This window comes from Mrakia frigida, assembly GCF_051309035.1.
Source record: "Mrakia frigida strain ATCC 22029 unplaced genomic scaffold BDY24scaffold_9, whole genome shotgun sequence".
NCBI lineage: Eukaryota > Fungi > Basidiomycota > Tremellomycetes > Cystofilobasidiales > Mrakiaceae > Mrakia > Mrakia frigida.
The window spans coordinates 515,074-533,946 of record NW_027481272.1 but is presented as its reverse complement, the minus strand read 5'-3'; the positions used below and the strand labels follow the sequence as shown (position 1 = coordinate 533,946).

The 18,873-nt window shown below is 55.0% G+C and overlaps 4 protein-coding genes across 4 annotated transcripts; 1 reads left to right on the top strand and 3 right to left on the bottom strand.

Annotated features, from left to right (window-relative positions):
* Window positions 1-340: 340 nt before the first annotated feature.
* On the bottom strand, window positions 341-3,416 carry BDY24DRAFT_383773 (uncharacterized protein). The gene is made up of 14 exons (XM_076639718.1): window positions 3,010-3,416; window positions 2,807-2,896; window positions 2,637-2,717; window positions 2,380-2,538; window positions 2,222-2,317; window positions 2,077-2,145; window positions 1,865-1,993; window positions 1,683-1,778; window positions 1,521-1,601; window positions 1,247-1,423; window positions 1,096-1,167; window positions 944-1,018; window positions 811-844; window positions 341-724 (listed from the first exon to the last, which is right to left on the bottom strand). The coding sequence occupies exons 1-14, from the start codon at window positions 3,064-3,066 to the stop codon at window positions 504-506; spliced, it is 1,437 nt and encodes a 478-aa protein (XP_076498287.1). The 5' UTR covers window positions 3,067-3,416; the 3' UTR covers window positions 341-503.
* A 383-nt stretch (window positions 3,417-3,799) lies between these two features.
* On the bottom strand, window positions 3,800-6,527 carry BDY24DRAFT_383767 (uncharacterized protein). The gene is made up of 7 exons (XM_076639717.1): window positions 6,289-6,527; window positions 5,887-6,168; window positions 5,626-5,785; window positions 5,410-5,531; window positions 5,088-5,257; window positions 4,875-4,963; window positions 3,800-4,784 (listed from the first exon to the last, which is right to left on the bottom strand). Exons 1-7 carry the CDS (start codon window positions 6,328-6,330, stop codon window positions 3,991-3,993), a joined length of 1,659 nt encoding a protein of 552 aa, XP_076498286.1. The 5' UTR covers window positions 6,331-6,527; the 3' UTR covers window positions 3,800-3,990.
* On the bottom strand, window positions 6,511-10,144 carry BDY24DRAFT_283732 (SGNH/GDSL hydrolase family protein). Its single transcript, XM_076636990.1, has 14 exons — window positions 9,970-10,144; window positions 9,682-9,753; window positions 9,353-9,465; window positions 9,061-9,193; window positions 8,942-8,951; window positions 8,743-8,807; window positions 8,412-8,570; window positions 8,238-8,316; window positions 7,964-8,074; window positions 7,741-7,833; window positions 7,411-7,634; window positions 7,201-7,293; window positions 6,939-7,026; window positions 6,511-6,863 (listed from the first exon to the last, which is right to left on the bottom strand). Exons 1-14 carry the CDS (start codon window positions 10,032-10,034, stop codon window positions 6,792-6,794), a joined length of 1,377 nt encoding a protein of 458 aa, XP_076498285.1. The 5' UTR covers window positions 10,035-10,144; the 3' UTR covers window positions 6,511-6,791.
* Window positions 10,145-11,514: 1,370 nt separating this feature from the next.
* Window positions 11,515-18,661, top strand: BDY24DRAFT_383763 (uncharacterized protein). The gene is made up of 9 exons (XM_076639716.1): window positions 11,515-12,130; window positions 12,281-12,598; window positions 12,664-13,306; window positions 13,373-13,889; window positions 13,966-14,862; window positions 14,930-18,005; window positions 18,086-18,194; window positions 18,320-18,447; window positions 18,548-18,661. Exons 1-9 carry the CDS (start codon window positions 11,736-11,738, stop codon window positions 18,573-18,575), a joined length of 6,111 nt encoding a protein of 2,036 aa, XP_076498284.1. The 5' UTR covers window positions 11,515-11,735; the 3' UTR covers window positions 18,576-18,661.
* The last annotated feature ends 212 nt before the right edge of the window (window positions 18,662-18,873 follow it).

The window sequence follows — 18,873 nt, the reverse complement described above, 5'->3', positions numbered from 1 at the left end:
TTATTACATGCCCTTACATCCCTGGGGTCCCGCCCACTTTCCCTTCAGAGCAGACGAGCTCGAACGAGAAAGGCGACTGTTCAACGCGTTGCCTTCTGTCCTTCCTTCACTCCTTCTTTCGGCCGGAGGAAAGCAAAGCACAGACAAACAAACATCTATAAGAATAATAATACGAGCGATAGCGTACATATCTACCAGCCCAAACGAGATGAGGTTCCCTCTCAAACGGAGAAGAGACCGATGAAGAGGAAGTCGTGGTTCGACGGGTCGGGGTTGTTTGTCGACTCTAGAACTTTCGTTTGCTTCCCGAACAGTCTCGAAGCCGAGCGAAGATCAGACAGCGAGAAGAAACCTTGATAGACCCAAAACCCAAACGAAAGAGAAACCCAAAGAGAAAAAGCAAGCAGAGGCCACGGCGAAACGAAGACGAGAGAGAACCAACGGCGAAAGCAACGAAGCTAGAGCACGCGTCTTCAACCAACTTCTCCCCACTCTCCCACCACTCAGAAGTCTCCATCAGAGTCCGATCCAACCTCCTGCATCATCTCGTCGCCGTCGGAGTCGAAGTAGCCTTGTGGTCCGAACGAAAAGGAAAAGGTCAGGTCGCGTCGTTCCCCTTCCCTCCTCTCGTCGAGTTTCGAAGATTTGAACTCACCAGCATCCTCGTCGAACCCAGCTTCGAACATCCCCTCGTCGTCGGAATCCATGGAGTTGGTTTTTTGCTCTGAGGAGAGGAAAGAGAGAGAGGACAGGAAGGGTGAAGTCAGCTTGCGATTCAACTCGTCGCACGAAGAGAAGGGAGAGACGAACGGTTGTCGAAGCCGAATCGGTGCATCATCTTAGCCTACAAAGGAAACGAGAAACAACAAAAGGGGAAGTCAGCTGAAGGTCTCAAGGTCGAGAGAACTGACGAGGAGGAGCGCGAAGATGGGCACCAACTCACCTTCTTCATCGCGGGGATGTAAACGAGTCGGGCAGCTTCCTTTCTAGCTCTCTTCTTCTCCCCGACGGCCGAGTCCTGACGTTCGAGAAGAGGTCGGGTTAGCGAGAGGACGAAATCAGCTCGAAGAAAGGTCCAGGAGAGAAGAGACGAACCTTGGAAGCGAGATCGGCAACTCGAGCCTTCGAAGCGCGTCGCGACTTCAGGACGGCTTCAGGATGGTCGATCTGAGGAAACGCGGATGAAAGAGAGCGTCAGTGATAGCTTAAGGAGAATGAGCGGTTGAGGGAAAGAATTGGGACTCACCTTATGGATGTGCCACTGCGCTCTGAGGTAGATGCGATCCATCACCAAGAACTCTTCCGAGAGCGGGTCCGAAGGTACCGTGTCCGTCTTCCAGTCGCCCATCTCGATGGCGAGCTCGATGACTCGGGGGATTCGAAGGCGCTGTTCGTACTCGGCTGCGTGCTGGTGGTACTGAGGCTGATGGTTGGACGAAGGGAAAAAAAGAACAAGGAAACGACGCGTCAGAACCGAAGAGCCGAACGAAGACGAAACGCCAACGAACGAGAGGACTCACGTCCTCCAACCTATGGTTCAACCCCCTCCTCCTTGAGTACAGGTACATCAGCTGGCTGAGGAGTTCCTGATCGGTAGCGGGCTGCGGTGATGGAACACAGAGAAAGAGCGTCAGTTCTCTCTCGTTCGACAGGACGAAAACGAGACTCGCGTCGAAACTCACCTTCCCAGCGACTCGTTGCTGCAGGTTCTCAGCCGCCTCGGCCTTCTTTTCGGCTTGAGCACCAAAGACAGAGTAGGCATCATCATTCATGACCTCCTGCGAGAGCGAGAGCGAAGGAGAGAGCAAAGGTCAGCGACGAAACTCGAAGATTGGCTCGAACGAAAGCGATGAGGAAGACGAACATGGTAGAGCTTGAAGATGGTAGCGACGACGGCGGCTCTCTGTTCCTCAGTGTAGGTGATTCCCTTCTCCTTGGCCTTCTTGGTGTTAACCATCTTGACGTCGAGTCTGGCCACTCGGTTGGACTGAGACTAGAGGAGGGAGGGAAGGACGAGGAGGGAAGGTTAGTACGTCGACAAAGGGAGCGAGCTCAGAAGAGAAAGAAACTGTTCACCTCATTAAGATGCCACTCTCGGATTTTCATCCTTGCCCACTCCTCCCTACTATCATCGAAAGAGAGAGGCTGCGCAAAAAAAGGGGAGAGAAGGGAGATCAGTCGCGTATTCCTCGACGCGTCGAAACCAAAGTTCAGAACTCACGATGCCGTCCTCCTTCATCTTGGCCAACTTCTTCCAGAACACCTTGGTCGCTTCCATCTCAGCATGAGGATACTTGACTCCGGCGGGGAAGGTGATCTGAGCAAAACGAAGGGACGGTCAGCTTGATCTCTCTCTCCCTCGCCTGCTCTCGAACGAACCTTTCGAAGCTTGATGTTTTCCGCGTCGAGGTCCTCCTTCTTCATCTTCTTGACCTTGGTCATCAGGTAGTCAAGCTTGGGAGGTACTGCGATGGCCTGTTTACGAGGTTCTTTGAGATGGTCGAGTGAGAAGATGAGATCTTTGGGATCGAGAGGAGGCTGGAGGGGAGAGAAAGAAGAGAAAGGAGGGAAAGTCGAGGTCAGGACCCGCTCGTCGCATTTTTCTCACAAACCTTCGGAGAGGAGAGGAAACTCACGGGGAAAGACTTGTTCTTGAACCTCGTATACCTGTGGTTGAGAGCTGTATCTTCTTCTGCAGCAGATTCCAAGGTCGGAGACTTGTTGAAGGGAAAGAAGGGAGGGGAAGGAGGGGAGATGATCAGCTTCGAGGAGGGAGTGGGAGGGCAGGCTGAGTGATTCTATTCACCTCCAGGTTCTTCTCGATGAAGCCGATGAAGTTCTCGACAGTCTTTCCGATGCACTTAACGACTGAGAGAGCGTGAGGTGAGAGGTAAGCCTGTTTGAAGAGGGGCAGAAGGAGGGAGGAGCAGGTGGAGGGAAGGAAAGCAAGGAGGTGAGCTCGACTGATCCATCCTTCTCGCAACAGCAGAACAATAGATAGAGACTTACATCTCGTTTCGCCGGAAGTCCTTCGAGAATCTGGGCAAGCGTCCTTTTGGGTGGCATCGTTTTCTAGAAGGATTGGGGAGAAGAAGGTGGGAGGACTGAGGAGCAGAGTGGAAGGGAGATGGGCGGTGGGCGAGAGGTTGAGTGGCGAGGGTGGGTGGGGAAGGAGGGGGGAGCAGGCAGGTCGAAAAGCCACCGACGCGACGACGCGTCGACGCGTTCGAAAACAAAACAAAGGACCGAAGGGGGAAGGAGGGGGGAAAAGGAGGAGGAGGGAAGGGAGGAGGTCGTGGGAAGGTAGATGAACCTTATGGAACCATAGAAGGCAGAGAGGGGAGACTCGTCTCCATCCATCCATCCTCTTCTGAGCTAGAAGAAGGTGGAGAGAAACAGGCGAAAAAGGTCAGGGGGGAGGGAGGGCGCTGAGGAGAAGAGACGAGCTCGCCTCGTCCTTCGTCCACGTCTTCCCTCCCCCGCAGCTGATGATTTTTCGTTTCTTTTTGCCTTCGTCGTCGTGGAAACAACAGTCAGAAGAGCCCAAGAAAGGTTTTCTCATCTGAAACGCAACGAACTCCCTTCCAAGCGGCTGATCAAACTCGTCCTCGTTTCTCAAAGTTCGAAAAGCTCGACGCGTCGCGCGTCGAGCTCAGCCCGTCTCCTTCCTTTCGTTCGTCCGCGCAAGAACTCAGCTCTTCAGCTCCAGCGCAGTCACGACTAGTAGAGAGGAGTACACGTGAGATCGATTAGAAGAGATCGCTTGTGTTTGCGCAGGAAGGAAGGGAGAACGCCCGTGGCCGATCACCGCAGGTCGCGTCTCGCGAGTCGAGGTCGACGTGCTGTTGCTGCTGCTGTCTGCTCTCCCCGTTCCTAGACCTTGAAGTCAGGAAGATTTCGAGGTCAAAAACAGTCGTTTCGCATACATATTAGCAAACTACGGAACTCGTTACCAAAACCAAACATCCAGCTCGTCCCTCCCATCTCCCCTCACTCCTCCCCTCCCTTCCCCTCTCCCAACCCCAACTCCGCCTCCAGTGCCGCGTCCCTGCCCCTAACCCTCCTGAGAGCAGGAATCGCCCTCTCCAACATCTCACCCTCCTTCTGCTTGTCCCTCCCAGCCAGCGTAGCCTTCTGCTCGTCGAACTCGACTCGTAGCTCCTCTCCTTGCTCTCGAGCGATCCTCGCCGACCCGAGTCGAAGGTAGAGGAAACCGAGGAGCCCTTCGGGCCCGCCGTCGATCTCGTCAGGGGTATCCTTCGGGATCTGCTCAGCTCGCTGGAGTTTCATCCCTCCCGCCTGCATGTGCGAGGCGAGAGATTTCCACTCCCTTGCGACTCCTTCGACGACGAGCTTCCCTCCCCACATCTCCTCCCCCCATCCAACCTTCCCAAACCCGTCCATCGTAGCTCCCATCGTGTCCAACGATCCGTCGCTCAGGTGGATCATCGTGTCTCGGATCGCTCGACAGACATCGATGTCGTCGGGAATCTCGTCGACGGCGACGGCCCCTTCGAAATCGAGCTTCCTGATGAGATCCTCGAAGTCGGAGACGGGAAGGTGGCAGCCCTTGAGAAGGCAGATGGACGTCCAGAGCGCAGCGCATCGACTGATCTCGAGCGAGAGACTGGTTTGGTGGGAGAGGGTGACGAGGTTGGCGGCGGAGGAGGCGAAGTACTCGGGTTGTTTGCCAGCCATAGGGATCTGTGAGACGATGACGGTCGCTGCTGTGTTGATTTGTCCGATTTCGATGGCGTGGGCGAGCACCGAGAGCTTCGGAGACGCTGTTTTGAGGAAAGAAAGCTCGAGGTCAACATCGACGCGTCGACGTGTCGAAGACGAGAGAGAGAAGGGAATGAAAAAGGAGGACGAACCTGAAGCTCCTGTGAAGAGTATGTAAGGAACCATCGAGCTGATCTTGGCGAAGAACGTGCTGAACCAGTAGGGGATCATGTCGGAAGCGCTGTAGAAGAAGGGAACGGAGCGGAGAGGACGCGTCAGTGACTGCCTCTCGTCTCGCCCGCGGTGGCACCGAAGATCTGCTGGCCGACTTGTGAGAGCGAAATGAGACTTGAACGCTCACTCACCTCGTAAGCTTTGTCATGTCTTCGTGGTGAGGACCGATCAGAAGGATGGGTAGGACGACGACGAGCCTGTCTCCGAAGTACTCCTTGATGAGATCCAAGTTTTGAGCGACAGCGACGACGAGGAGGTTTCGGTAGACCATGCTGAGCTTCGCCTCGTCTGTGCTTTGGGTCTATACAGCATAAATACCAGAGATGTCAGCCGACTGAGTCTCATCTGCTTGACGAGGCGAAGCCACGACGAGGGCGATGCGACGACGAGGAGAGCGACTCGACGACGAGGAAAGCGACGCGACGACGAGGAGGCGGATGAATCGCGACTCACAGGGAGGGGAGCAGATTTTCGGCGGTAGTTGACGAGAAGGACAGCGTCCTCGGGAAGGCTGAGGTTGGCTTGTTCGAGTTGTTTCAGCTCGTCCTCGGTGATGAATCGGACAGACGATCCACCTGGGGAAAAGCAAGAAAGAGGAGTCGAGGGAGGAGTCGAGTCAGCGTCCGAGGAAAGGACAGAGAGATATCCAGAGAGAACGACGAGACTCACAGGCGTTCCCTCTCAAAAGGAGAGCCTTCATGGCATCAGTCATCTCCGTTGATTCTCCCATTTGAAGAGCTTGATGCACGTCCTCCGGGTTCATTTGGACGACGTGACCGAGGACCTCGGTAGCTGCACTGAACTTGAGGGTCGTGAGAGGAGGAGTGATCTGTCCAAGAGGGGAGAAAGTGAGAGGGTCAGCCGCTCTGTTAGATATCGCGCGAGCGAAGGGAAGAAAGAAGGGAAGACGACGAAGGAAGCACGACTCACGTCGTCGACGGAAAGACCTGATCCTCTCCCTCCCTGTTCCTTCTCAGGGACAGCCTCCCCAGCATCCGACTCCTTCTTGACTCCTCGAGACTCAGATTCGTCCTTCGAGTTGTTGTCGTCCTTCCTTCGTGGTTGGACTCCCGTATCGCTCTCCCTTCCTCCGACGAGACCGGTGGGTGCAGGTTTGGCAGTAGGGTTGTTGAGAGGAGCAGTTTTCTTTGAAAGAGTAGGCTTAGCAGGAGGAGGAGATGAGGTGGGAGGGGGCATGGGAACCTTGGGGATCTGGAAGACGGCAGGAAGAAGCGATGGTCAGCGAAAGAAGGGACAGGACGAAGGAAAGGGCGAAGGAGTGGAGAGGAGGGAAGAAGGAGCGAGAGGACGCTCAAAGATTGAAGAACGCACCTTTTTGATGACTTGAGGCTTCTGGGCTTCTTCGGATGACATCGTCTTGGTGAGAAGTTGAGGGATGGAAAGGAGGGGAGGTGAGAGGTTGATGGAGTTGGAGGTCAGGGCGAGGCGAAAAGATGAGCGAGGGGAGCTGAGCGGCGCTGCAAAGCTGTTGCTAAGGTCTCGTAACCTGGACTCTGTTCAGCTGAAGTAAGCTATATCTATGAAAAATGACTGCTCATGATCGAGGTCAGCGTCTGGGAAATAAGAGGGATGGGAAATTCCGAGAAGACGACCTTGTTTCCGGTCGAGAGGCGAGTCACTGAAAGATCGAGAGAAGAGAGAGATGAACTGGATAGATAGGTGTTACGGGTCCGTAAGAAGAAAGAGAGTACGGCCGTGCGGCCGAGGGATCTATGGAGGGGGGAAGAGAGGTCAACAAAGAGAAGAAAGAGAGGAGGAGGCCGCTCGAATCGACGCGTCTTTCCTTCTTCCCTCGAACGAGAACAGCAAGCGACCTAGACTGAGAATAAGCCAATGAAGAGGAAGTCATGGAAGTTTTTGTTGGGGTTGTTGGTAGATTCCAGAATCTGAGACGAGAGAGGGAAGGGAAACGAAGTCAGAGCGAGTCACGACGACGAGATCGGTCGACGCGTTCGACGAACCTTGCAGTGCAGCAGCCTTCTCCCTGGCTCGACTCCTCCGTCGAAGATCGTCTTGAATTCTCCTACTGACTGGGGGTTATCCCAGAAACTTTGAGTAAAGCGAATCGAGAACTGAGGTCAGTACGAGCGAGAGGGGACGAAGAAAAGACGGGAAGGACGAGACCGACGCACCTGTTTAAGAAGGAACGCGAACGAGGGAGAGGGAAAAGCACGAGGTCATCAGGAGGGTGCCCATATACTGAGAAAGGATCTCGGTACTAACCCTGAAAGCTTTGCTAAACGAGACTTATCGTCGTCGAGCCAACATTCGATCGATCCGAGATCGTACCTCGCGGACTTGAGGAAGTAGGCGGTGCTGTAGAGACGGGAAATTGAGAGCATGTCAGCGTCTCGGGAATTAAGTCGGAAGGTTGCCAAGGGTTGTGAAGGGGAGAGGAACGAGAAAGGAGAAAGAGAAACGCGTCGAACTCACATCTGACCCGACCTGATCTCCATCTCAAACACGATCTCATCACCAGGGTTCTGACCTCTCCAGAATCTCTTTTTCCCTCCGAAACCTGGCATTGTCCACAGCTCCCATCCATGAGTGAGCTCGGCGATGGGTTTGAGTTGGGAGAGCTCGGTGTCGAGGGAGGCGCACTTCGGGTGAAGTTCTGGCTCCGTTCCTGTGAGAGCGAATTGTCGGTTGAGTCGCATCTGAAAGGAAAAGAGCTGAGTGTCAGTTTTTGAGAGAAGAGGAACGGTAACGAACGAAAAGAGCGCGGCGAGAGGAGGGAAGGGCAGAGAGGAGAGAAGGACGAACCCTCGGCAGTATGTCCATGTCGAAGTCGTCTTGAGGAATGTGGTCAAGAGTAGAAGGTGGGATCGCAGGACGTCCTTGATTAAGGAAGCAGATCTGTCGAGGGAGAACGAACAGAGGGGAGAGCAAACCAAAGTCAGTCGACGCGTCTCGTCTCGCCCCTTCCTTCCCCTCCTTTCTCATCTTTTCCGATGAACAGCGAAAGATCGAGTGAAGGTAAAGTTACCTGCTGAGCGAGATATATGATGATCATATCGGCCATCGATTTGTGACCATCTGCGTTCGGATGCAGCAGATCCCTTCGCTCGAGCACCTTGTCCGTTCCGTGCTCGTACATCTGCAGAAGAGCAGCAGCAAGGAACGACAAAAAAAGGAGTGGAAGTCAGCTTGAACTTCGGTCTATTCGGAGAAGGGGACAGGAGAGGGACCAGTGACCGAGGAGAGCACCGAGCGGGCAAAGTCCAAGGCGACGAGGGCGAAGGGGACGGAAATGAACTCACGTAGTAGTTGAAGAACGCGGGAAGGCGACTTGGATCCTTCATTAGCATTGGTAGAATCCACGTTCGAGCCGAGATGACGCTGCAGTTTCCATCAGACCAAACGAAGGGAGCGGGTCGAAACGAAAGTCAGCTCTGGTCTCCTCGTCCTTGTTTGCCCGCCTCGAAACGACTCACGGAACATCGTAGTACTCGGCTAGTGAAAGTTGCGAGTCTCCTCCGGTCGCGAGGATGCCATCCATCTTGAAGGTCTGCAGTACGATCACAGCAGGTTTCGAAGGGTACGCCAGCACGGATCGAAGCAGGGTTTCGAAGTTCTCGAAGGCTGCGTCTCCCCTGTACGATAGTAGTCGGTGATCGAGAGTGAGAAGCAGAGACAAAGAAGAGAAGAGAAGAGAGTGGGACATGGGGAGGAGTCAGTTTTCGGAGAGTCAGTTCGGCGACGCGTCGAACAAAGGAGAGTACGACGAAGACGGAGCTGCGATTGAAAAATCCAGACGGAGCTTACATTCTGAAGTCATTGACGCTCATCTCCAGGAACACGATGTCGGACTCCGTATCGATGTGCTCATGCTGAAAGAGGGAAGCGACGAGAGAAAGAGCCAGAAACAAAGTTCGGATCAGCTCGACGCGTCGATCCCCCTCCTTCCTCTCTCCTCCTTCCTTCCTTCCTTCTTTTCCACACCTACAGCTCAAAGCCAACTCACATGACAGAACCTAACAAAAGCCAGCACACCAAGTTCAAACTGCAGTCAGCTCTCCTTTTCGCCCTCCCGTGGCTTGAAACCAAGCACGAGCCGGACAGAGTTTGAGGCTCTCGACTCACTTGAAGTAATCGCTTCCTCTCGCTCCTACAGCTCCATTCGAGTGACCATTGTCGGGGTGAGGGAAGACCTCGTTGATCCAGTCGAAGACGAGTTGATGCCAGGGCTTGCATTTGCAGCCTTGTCCGACGGAGACTGGTAAGAAGAAAGAAAGGACGAGGGAGACGTGAACGCGGGGTCAACTCGGTTGTTCAAGCGGAGAAAACGAAGCATTCCTTCACTCGGAAGGCAGCCAACCTCGTCGTAGGTGACGCTGAGGAGCTCTGTGTATGGGTTGGAGGTGGGAGGACTCACTGGATCCTCCAAGGACGGCAGTTTTGATGGCATGGCCCTCCTTCGCTCGTGCGAGCACTCGTTGGATTCGCTCTCCAGTTCCAACGAAGGCTCGAGAAAGGTCGACGTTACGGCTGAGAGAAAAGAAAGAAAAGGAGTATCAGCTTGAAGTCTACAGTTAAAGAAATGCCAAAGGAAAAGGAGGAAGCTGGATTTTGAGAAGAGTTAGAAGGTCATCTCGCAGGGAAGGGAGAGGAACGCGAGCTCAACCTTCCTTCCTTCTTGAGACACCTGCTCTACCTGCGAGAAAGCCCAGACTCGATACAGAAATGACGAAGAGGTGGACTCACGAGCCGTATATCCTACACCTCTCTGGGTCACTGAGACACCTATCACACGTGAACTTGTCCTCTCGTCGAACCCTCCTCCCTTCGACACCTCCCTTCTCCCAATGCGTCAGACCTGCCTCCTCGTCTTCATAGCTCTCTCTCCTCCCTCCTGCCGGTATCGACGAGTAGTCCTTCCCAAGGGGAGCGGTGAGAGCTCCTTTTAACGAATTGGCGTAGTGATGCGACGACCCCGAGTCGAAGAAGTAATGGTAGGTGATGGCGAGGAGGAAAAGGAAGAGGACGATGAACCGAAGATGTCGACGGGCCCAAAGCTGGTACGGCGTAGTAGAGCCACCTAGGAAAGGTGAAGCCATCGATGGATGAGAAGTTCCCGTAGAGGGGGTCGGACTAGGAACGAGTGATGTTTTGGAGAGACCCGAAGAGAGCCAAAAGAGGGAGGGGACGCAAGGAAGGAGGTCGACGTTGGACTCAAACTCAGAAACGGTCGATCCAAATCGTTTCGAGAGTTCCGCATTGCCTCCGTAGCATCAGCCTTTAAGTTTTCGGAGAAATTGTACAACTGGGAGCTGCTCTTTCTGTACCAGTAGTTTCCTGTTTTTTGCCGAAGTCTGAGATCTACGAGCACTCTTTCTCGTCGAGTTGGCGACGCGGAGGGCGTCGTCGAGAGAAAGCTGAAATTCCTCTTCAACCATGAGCTGTTCTGGCCCTTTGGGGCTCTTGAGTTCTAAAATCACCTCCAAAGATTCCTTCCAGATTGGACTCAACCTGATTTTCTCTGCTCGACGGACGGCATGGGAGCAAGATGGACGCGAACCTCGTTCCGACTTCTCCTTCGCGACAAGAGCCGGCTTCAGAGATCTGACGCTCAGAAAGAGAGGCAAAGATGAAGCAGGGTGGTTAAAAATCTTCAAGATCGAAACAGCTTAGCTATAGAGCAGCGAAGAAACGAAGTGAAAAGAGACGCGCTGCGTCGTCGTCGGTGGGCCTGGGAGCGAAGAATAGGGTTCCGATTCGAGCTAGTACAGTCTAACGAAATCATAGATGAAGTTTGGCGAGAGGAAGGTGGTTCCATCGGATCCTGAGATGGCCTGTTTGAGACAATGGCAAGTTAGTCAAACGAAAACGATGCGAATCGCGGAAGCGGCGAGGAGGGGGAGGAGAATGTTGCGAGAGAGAGGAACGAAGAACGCATCTCTACTTGAGGAAGCGGAAGAAGGAATTTGAACTTGAAACGAGAGTGTGGGACAGGTGGTACTGACTGAAGGAAGGAAAGCAGGAGGGGGCAAGAGACTACGAAGGGAGATGAAGAAGAGGGAGAAACTCGTGAGCTGCTCACGTTTTTTAGAGACAGGGTCACCCGGTTGTTTTACCAATCGAGATGAAACGGTGCTAGCTCGGCGTTGAGCCTGAAGAGGCAGGAAGACACGTTGTCGTCGGGGTTGAGAAGGACAGGAGAAGAGGCGCGTCCTTGAAACGCGTCTCTCCTCTCTTCCTCGAGCTTCGAGCGAGAAGCGGTTGCTGTGAGAGAGAATTTGACCATGTATTATACTATTTATGTATGGCGAGGCTTTGGATCCTACGGGATGAAGGGTGTCGACCTGAGGGAGACAGAGAAGGGAGCAAGGATCAAGCCGTCGGCCCTCCGAGCTACTAGTTCTCCTGAATGAAAACGTTCCTCCTTCGACTGCAGATCGTGTTGTTTTAATCTGGAAGGCTTCGGAGATTCAAAAGGATCGAGCTTGTTGTAGTTGGCGTTGAAGCAAAGGAAAGGGATTGTTCGCCTCGAAAGCTCAAAGTGATTCACTCGCTGCCCTCCTCCTTCCCTTCTCACCCGACCACCACGAGAGCTACAACTCTTTCCACCAACCTCGACTCGTCATCGTCTTCTATAGACTTCCTATCATTCTCTCTCACCTTTCCTCCAAACTCGCTCCTCGATCCATCGTCCGTAGAGGGAGATCTCGTTCCTTCGACAGCTCGCCTCTCCATCTCCTCCCTTCTCCCTTCCTCTTCTTTCGCTCCTCCTCCTCCTCCTCTTCTCCCTCCAGTTTTGAATGGATCCTCGCTCTCCTTCTCCTACTCCTGATCGACCTCGTGGATCTCTACCTTACTGGTCTTCTCAAACGGACGAACGAGGAACCGCTTCGACCTTCGTCCCTCCTGCTCCCACCTCCTCCACCACTGCTGGTCCCCTCTCTCCAGGAGCACCTCGAAGAACCTCGCCCATCTCGGAATTCAGAACTTTACCCCGAATAGGAATGGACAGGGAATCAGAATTCTACAGCAGAGACGTCCTCGAATCGATAACGAGGAGGCAGAGCGGAGGAGAAGGGCAATGGACGAGACCTCCAGGATCTGTCCCTCCGGCAGGAAGAGTTCCTCAGAGGGAACCTAGCTTCGGAGAGACGCATACCCTCAAGACGGCACTCGCTAGTTTGGCTACTTCAAGGTCAGTCTAGAAGAAAAGGAGGGACGAAGGAAGAAAGCAGAAGGAAGGAGGTGTCGATGCGAGCTCAACCAAAACCAAAGATCGAGACCATCGCTCCTGCTCCTTCTTCAAGCTATACTGACTCCTCTTTTCTTCTTCTCAAACTCACAGACACAACCGATTCACAACCGCCGCTCACGCCGACCTCCTCAAGATCCTCTTCACCTCGCTCTGGGGAGGTCACCCTTCCCTCTTCCTTCTCGGATCCGTCCCTTCGACCTTCGCTGGCTTCAACCTCACTCAAACTCAGGCCCAGGCCGTCTCGTCAGGAGTACCAGTAGACGTCAAGGGAAAGGGGAAGGAGAGGGAGTGGTTGGTTAAGCCGGGAGGAGAAGCAGCAGCAGCGGTACCGTCGACGAGTGCGAGCTCGACTGGACGAGGGAAGTGCGAGAAGGGATTCGAGAAGGGAGAGGTCATCTACCGATGCAAGTGAGTACAAGATGCAAACTCATACTCTCTATCATCTCTGACCTTAATCTTCCTCCTTCTCATAGGAACTGCTCGGTCTCGGAGTACTTTGCTCTCCTCTGCACGACCTGCTTCAACTCGTCGTCCCACGTCGGTCACACCGTCAACGTCAAGGTCGCTACCGGTCCAGGAGAGTACTGCTCTTGCGGTGATTCTGAAGTCTTCAAGATCCCACTCGTCTGCTCCTCTCACGAAGCCATCAATCCAACTCCTCCTCTCCCTCCTCTTCGAACCTCGTCGGATCCACCTCCTCAAACCTCTCGCTTCTTCCCTCCCGAACCCTCCCTCCTCACTCTCACCAATCCTTCCCCTCGACGACCCTCCGCTTCCTCACCCTCCACGTCGACAGCCTCTCCCCATCTTCCCTTCGATCTGCAAGAAGCCATCAAAAGGACGGTCTCGACGGTTCTCGATTACGTTCTCGACACGTTGGACTTCTCGCCGGAGGAGACAGCTCTTCCCAAGTCCGAGGAGGCTTTGAAGATGCAGCCAACGGCCGAGACGACGCTGTCGGAGTGGGAGAAGAGAGACGGGGCGAGAAGGACGTATGCTGTAGTGCTGTGGAACGACGAGAAGCACACGAGGGAAGACGTGGTCGTTCAGCTAGGCGACGCGGCTGGATGGGGAGATTCGGCTGGTTGGGATTGTGCTGAGAAGCTTCATACCGAGGTGAGTTTCGTTCTTCTTTCCTTCCAGCCTCCTTCCTTCGCTGACTGAATTCTTGGACTCGTTCAGGGTCGAGACATCATCGAAACCTCCGACAACGTCCCTCGTCTCCTCCATATCGCTCACACCCTCTCTCAAATCGATCTCGGCGTCACCCTTCGATCCTCCCACGACACCTTCAGGGAATCCGTCTCTGCCGTCATGATCTCCTTCCTCCTCGATCTCTGCACCTCCACCGTCGCTTCCTCGCCTACCCTCCTTCGAAAGTTCATCGCCGACGAACTCTTCGCTCCTCGGAACGCCAACAGCGATCGTCAACGATGGAGGCAGAAGGCTGGTCTCGATCGACTCAAGGAGAGCTCTCGTGGCGGATTCTTCAACTCGTTCAACACGGAGTCCTTCAAGTCGAAGCCGGTCGCGAAGATGGCAGACTACTCGGACGCGATGAGCACGGGGAGTGGAGAGTTGAGTCGGTTGGATTGGCTGCTGGTGTATCATACGAAGTTGTGGAAGAGGCCAAGGGCAGAGTTCCAGCAGCTGTTCACGAGGCTGCTGATGGTGGAGGATTCGACGAGACTTGAGATGGGTGAGTCGAGTTTTGCCTCTCCCGCCCTCTTCGAACTCGAGCTCGAGCTGACTCCCTTTCCTTCCCTCTCTACCAGCTCAACACTTCGCCAAGGTCTTCCATCGCCTCATCGACCTCTTCCTCTTCGTCGACAGAGAATCCGAGCACTGCACAGCTACCCTCGCTGCCAAACTCTTCGGAATCCCCTCGGTCGCGTCCCACATCGTCGACACTCAGGATCTCCTCACTCGCTACCTCCAAGTTCTCCAAGCCTTCTACACCAACCAGTTCCCTCACAAACGAATCCTCCTCCCTCCTCCCAACGTCATCCCTCGAGTCGATCCCGAATCCGAAGCGTTCAAGATGAAGAAGGCCGCTCCTCTCTTCTCTCACCTCAAGGACCTCCTCTCGTCGGAAGGAGTCCAAGCTCAGATCGCTCAGCGTCCAGATCAGATCACTCCCCTCCTTGAACTCTTCTCCATCTTCACCTGCATGAACTCGAACGTTCGAGCCACCTCAAGTCACGTCGAGTACGAGTCGGAAGCTTGGATCAAGGCGTTCCAGGTTTCAGGAGAGCTCGGACGCGTCGCTCGAGCGTGGGGAGAGTCGTACGCTTTCGGAGAACCCAAGGATCTCCTCGGAGCCATCGAGACGACGGCCAGGAGGATAGGAGAGATCCTGCGGTTCGAAAACGACACCCTCGACGTCGTCAAGTTCAGGAGGAACGAGTACCATTCGGTTCGGTTCGGAGTCGACGGGAAGGAATACGGAGCAGTCGAGTTCGACGTCGCTAGTCAGCACGTCAGCTTCCACAACCCTCTTCACTGGCTCCTCGCTGGGATGCTCAAGCAGGTCGCTCTCGCCGATGGATTCGACGCGCCGGCGTTGCTCGAGGTTCTCACTCAGCTGGGGACGACGGCTCCTGGATCGGGATCAGTCCCTGGATCGGAGCAGGAGAAGTGGATATTGCTGTTGATGGACTTTCCTTTGCGAGGTGAGTTTTCGATTATCTCGTCTCTACGACTGAGCTGACTTCTTCTCCCTTTCTTCTCTCCTCTCAGTCGTCGTCTACGTCGCCCAACTCCGAAACGGTCTCTGGGTCCGGAACGGTCAGAGCATGAGACAGCAGCACCACCACTACCGAGAGCACACAGCTCTCGGGGTTCGAGAGGTCGCCTGGGACAACGACATCTTCCTCCTCCAAGTCGCTTTCTGCATCCTCGATCCCAACCTCGTGCTCGTCACCCTCCTCGATCGGTTCCGCCTCGTCTACTGGTTCTCCGGAGACATGGATCACGCCATCTACACCCACCCAGCAGCAGGAATGGTCGAGGAGTTCCTCCTTCTCCTCATCGTCTGCCTCAGCGAACCTTGCAACATCGCAGCTTGGTCGCTCGAGCGGTTCGTTCGAAGGGAGGTCACCCACGCTCTCGTCCTCGGATCGTCGACGTACTCGGAACTCACGAAGAAGCTACCGGAGAGAGCCAACGACTGCCCCCAGCTCGGATCCATCCTCGACGAGGTCGCTACCTACAAGGCTCCCGAGACGGCGACGGATTTCGGATCGTACGAGCTCAAGGACGAGTGCTTCGTCGAAATCGATCCCCTTTTCCACCACTACTCGAGGAACCAGAAGCAGGAGGTCGAGGAGATTCTCGAGAAGAGATACGAGAAGCAGTCGGGAGGGAAGAAGGACTACATCCACGTCCCATCGACCATCGAAATCCCACCAGGTCCCTACCAAACCCTCCCTCTCGCCTTCAAATCCCCTCTCCTCCCCCAAATTGTCTTCTTCACCCTCCACAACCTCATCCCTCTCCATCGTCTCGCCAACAAGGAAGGTCCCTCGGAGGTCGGAAAGGCTCGAGAGTCGCAGGAATCCGTCATCGAACTCGCTCTTCACCTGGCGATGCTCTGCCTCCAACACGAGCCTCTCGCCTTCGCCAACGAAGCTTCCAACACCACCTTCGGAACCGTTTCGACGCTCGTCAGTCTTCTCGAGGAGATCGAAGAGGAGGAGCTCTTCAAGAACGTCAAGCAACGAGCCGTTTGGTGTCTCGACGCGATCGTCTTTCACTTCTCGGGCGTCCACCGAACCAAGGAAGCTCCTCCTCCCAAACCGTCGTCGACAGCTGCAGCCAGCACTCCTCGGAAGCTCAAGGCCAAGGCTCGACAGGAAGCCATCATGCAGAAGTTCTCGAAGGATCAACAGGCTTTCCTCGACGCTCACGGAGACGAGGACGACGAGATGGAGGACGAACACGACGAGGAGGAGATCGTTTACGGAGCTTGCATGGTCTGCCAGGAAGACTGCACGTCGAACGTCGCCTGTGGATCGATGGCTCTCGTCCAACCCTCGAAACTCATTCGATACTCGCCGATGAACAGTCTCCCGTGGCTCGAGGAATCGATTCGAGTCCCAACCTCCCTGGACCGACTCGATAACTTTCCTCCTCCTCCCACCTCCAACCAACCGCCAACCTCCTCCCTCCCCGACGCCTTCCCTCGAAACAACTTCAAGTTCGGACTCTACACCTCCACCTGCGGCCACCTCATGCATCTCAACTGCTTCGAAAGCTACACCAAGACGACGGAGAGCCGTCACCATGCTCAGGCGGCGAGGAACCATCCGGAGAACGTCGCTCGGAGGGAATTCAACTGCCCGTTGTGCAAGAGTCTCGGAAACGTCCTCCTACCGATGCAGAACCCCTACGATCGACCAGGAAAGCCGATCAAGAACGACGACCTCCCTCTTCGAGATTGGCTTCGATTCATCAACACCGAGGCTCTTCGAGACGTCCCCGACACGGCGATGATGTTCCAGCATCGAACGGAAACGGGAGAGCTCCCTCCTCTCTTCGCAGACGCGTCCCCAGTCGTTTCGGTCCCGGAGTCGGAGAAGTCAACCCTCTTCGAACCGTCGAGGAAGATGCTCGGAGACCTTTACGCCGTCGTTCGTCCGATCTCGCAACAGTCGGCTCACCTTCGAGGACGAGCTCCCCCCGAATCTCTCATGCAGGAACGACCAACCCAAGGGATGTATCTACCGGACGAGCTCGTCGCCTGGACCATCGCAGGTCTCGAGATCACTCAACGAGGACAGGAGGTCTCAGCAGGATCGACGGTCGCCGACTCCCTCAACGTCCCGACGACTCAACTCCTCAAATGCCTCCTCGGATCCCTTCGACTCGCAGCCTTCTCAAGTCTAGGAGGATCCTCAGGACTCGTCAGTGCTCGATACGGACTCTTCGCTCGACTCCTCCCCGAGTGGTACAGGGACAACAAGATCTCGACTCCCGTCCTCCTTCGAGACCCGCTCGGAATCCTCGTCGAAGGAGCAGCCATCGCCTTCGAATACCTCCAACCGATCCTCATCCTCACCTACTACGCCGAGCTCTGTCGTGCCGTCATCGGTATGCTTCATCTCATCAGAAGCTTCCCAGGACGGCCGATGGCGTGGCTTCGAGTCGGAGCCGTCGACGCGTCTCACGCAAGGGAGATCTTTGGAGACGTTCGTCAACTCATCGGAGGGATGTGCTCCCATTCGAGGATCCTTCAGTTCGAGGTCACCGAGTACCTTCTCTGCCTCCCGGACGAGATCCTAGGACGACTCCTTTACGCCCACACCCTCCCCTTCGTCCGACGAGCAGCCATCCTTCATCGAGTCGTCAAGTCCAACCAACCCTCCTCCTCCAACCTCGCCAGCGCCAGCATGGATACGCTCCCCGATACCGCCTCGGAATATCTTCGTCTCCTCACCCTCCTCAACATCCCTCTCCCTTCAGCAACCCTCTCTCCTCCTCCCAACTCGGTCGTCTCACCCACGACGGCGTCCATCACCGACACCGTCTCCTCCTACCTCAAGCAGTTCTCAGCATTCTACGGACCTCGATCCCAAACTTCGCTCGTTCGACTCGAGTACCCGGCGATCTACTCGTTGGCGAGGTTGCCCAACAGCTTGGAGGAGGTGTTCGAGAAGTACGGGAGGAGGGTGTGTGCCAATTGTGGGACGGTGCCTCAGGGGATGGCGGTGTGCTTCTTCTGTGGGGAGGGAGTGTGTGTGGGAGTCAGTTGCTGCAGGGAAGATGTGATTGGTGGAGCAGAAGGGTTGGGAGAGTGCAATCTTCACATGAGGAAGTGAGTTTGGTCGTTTCTCGCCTGTCTCTTCGACTCGACGCGACGAGATTTGCTGACGACCTCCCGTTTCGTCCTTTTAGGTGCAACGCCCCCATCGGAGTCTTCCTCGATCTTCGGAAGTGGCAGATCCTCTGGCTTTGGGCTGGGAGTGGATCGTGGGGACCGAACGTTTATCTGGACATTCACGGGGTGCGTCTCTTTCTCTCTCTCTCTCTCTCTTTCCCTCCCCTCTACCTTCTCGTTCCTTCTGTCCTGTTTCAACCTAGTCTTCGTCTTCTCGTCACTGACTCTCCTTCTCCTCTCGACTCGGACAGGAACTCGATCAATCGATGAAACGAGGCTTCTTCCAATACCTCAACCAACCTCGACTGGACGACATTCGGAAGGCCTGGTTGACTCATGGAATCCCGAGCTTCGTGGCGAGGAAGATGGAGTCGCTTCTGTGAGTATCGTCCTTCCCTCTTTCTCCTCCCGTTCGACGTCTCGAAGAAGAGATCGGAGCTGACTCGACGCATCGTCTCTCTTCGTTCTGTTCCTCGCAGCGATGGAGGAGGATGGGGTGCGTTTTGAGGAGGTGTGACGGATGGAACAGTATTTGATCTCGCATAGGTTAATAGCTACGAATGATACACGAACATGAACGGACAATCTCAGCGATTGGGGATACAGAAGAGATGCGACGACAGAGGAGCGACAATGAGAGGACGAGGGCTGAGGCGACAAGGGTCAACTCGAGAGGTTCTGTCGAAAAGGAATCGAAAGGATAGCTTCTCGGCCATAGTGTCTGTGTACATTTTCTCATGGTAAAGACGGGACGACGCGACTCGAGCTCGTTTGACCCCGTCGAAACGAGACTCACTCGACCTCA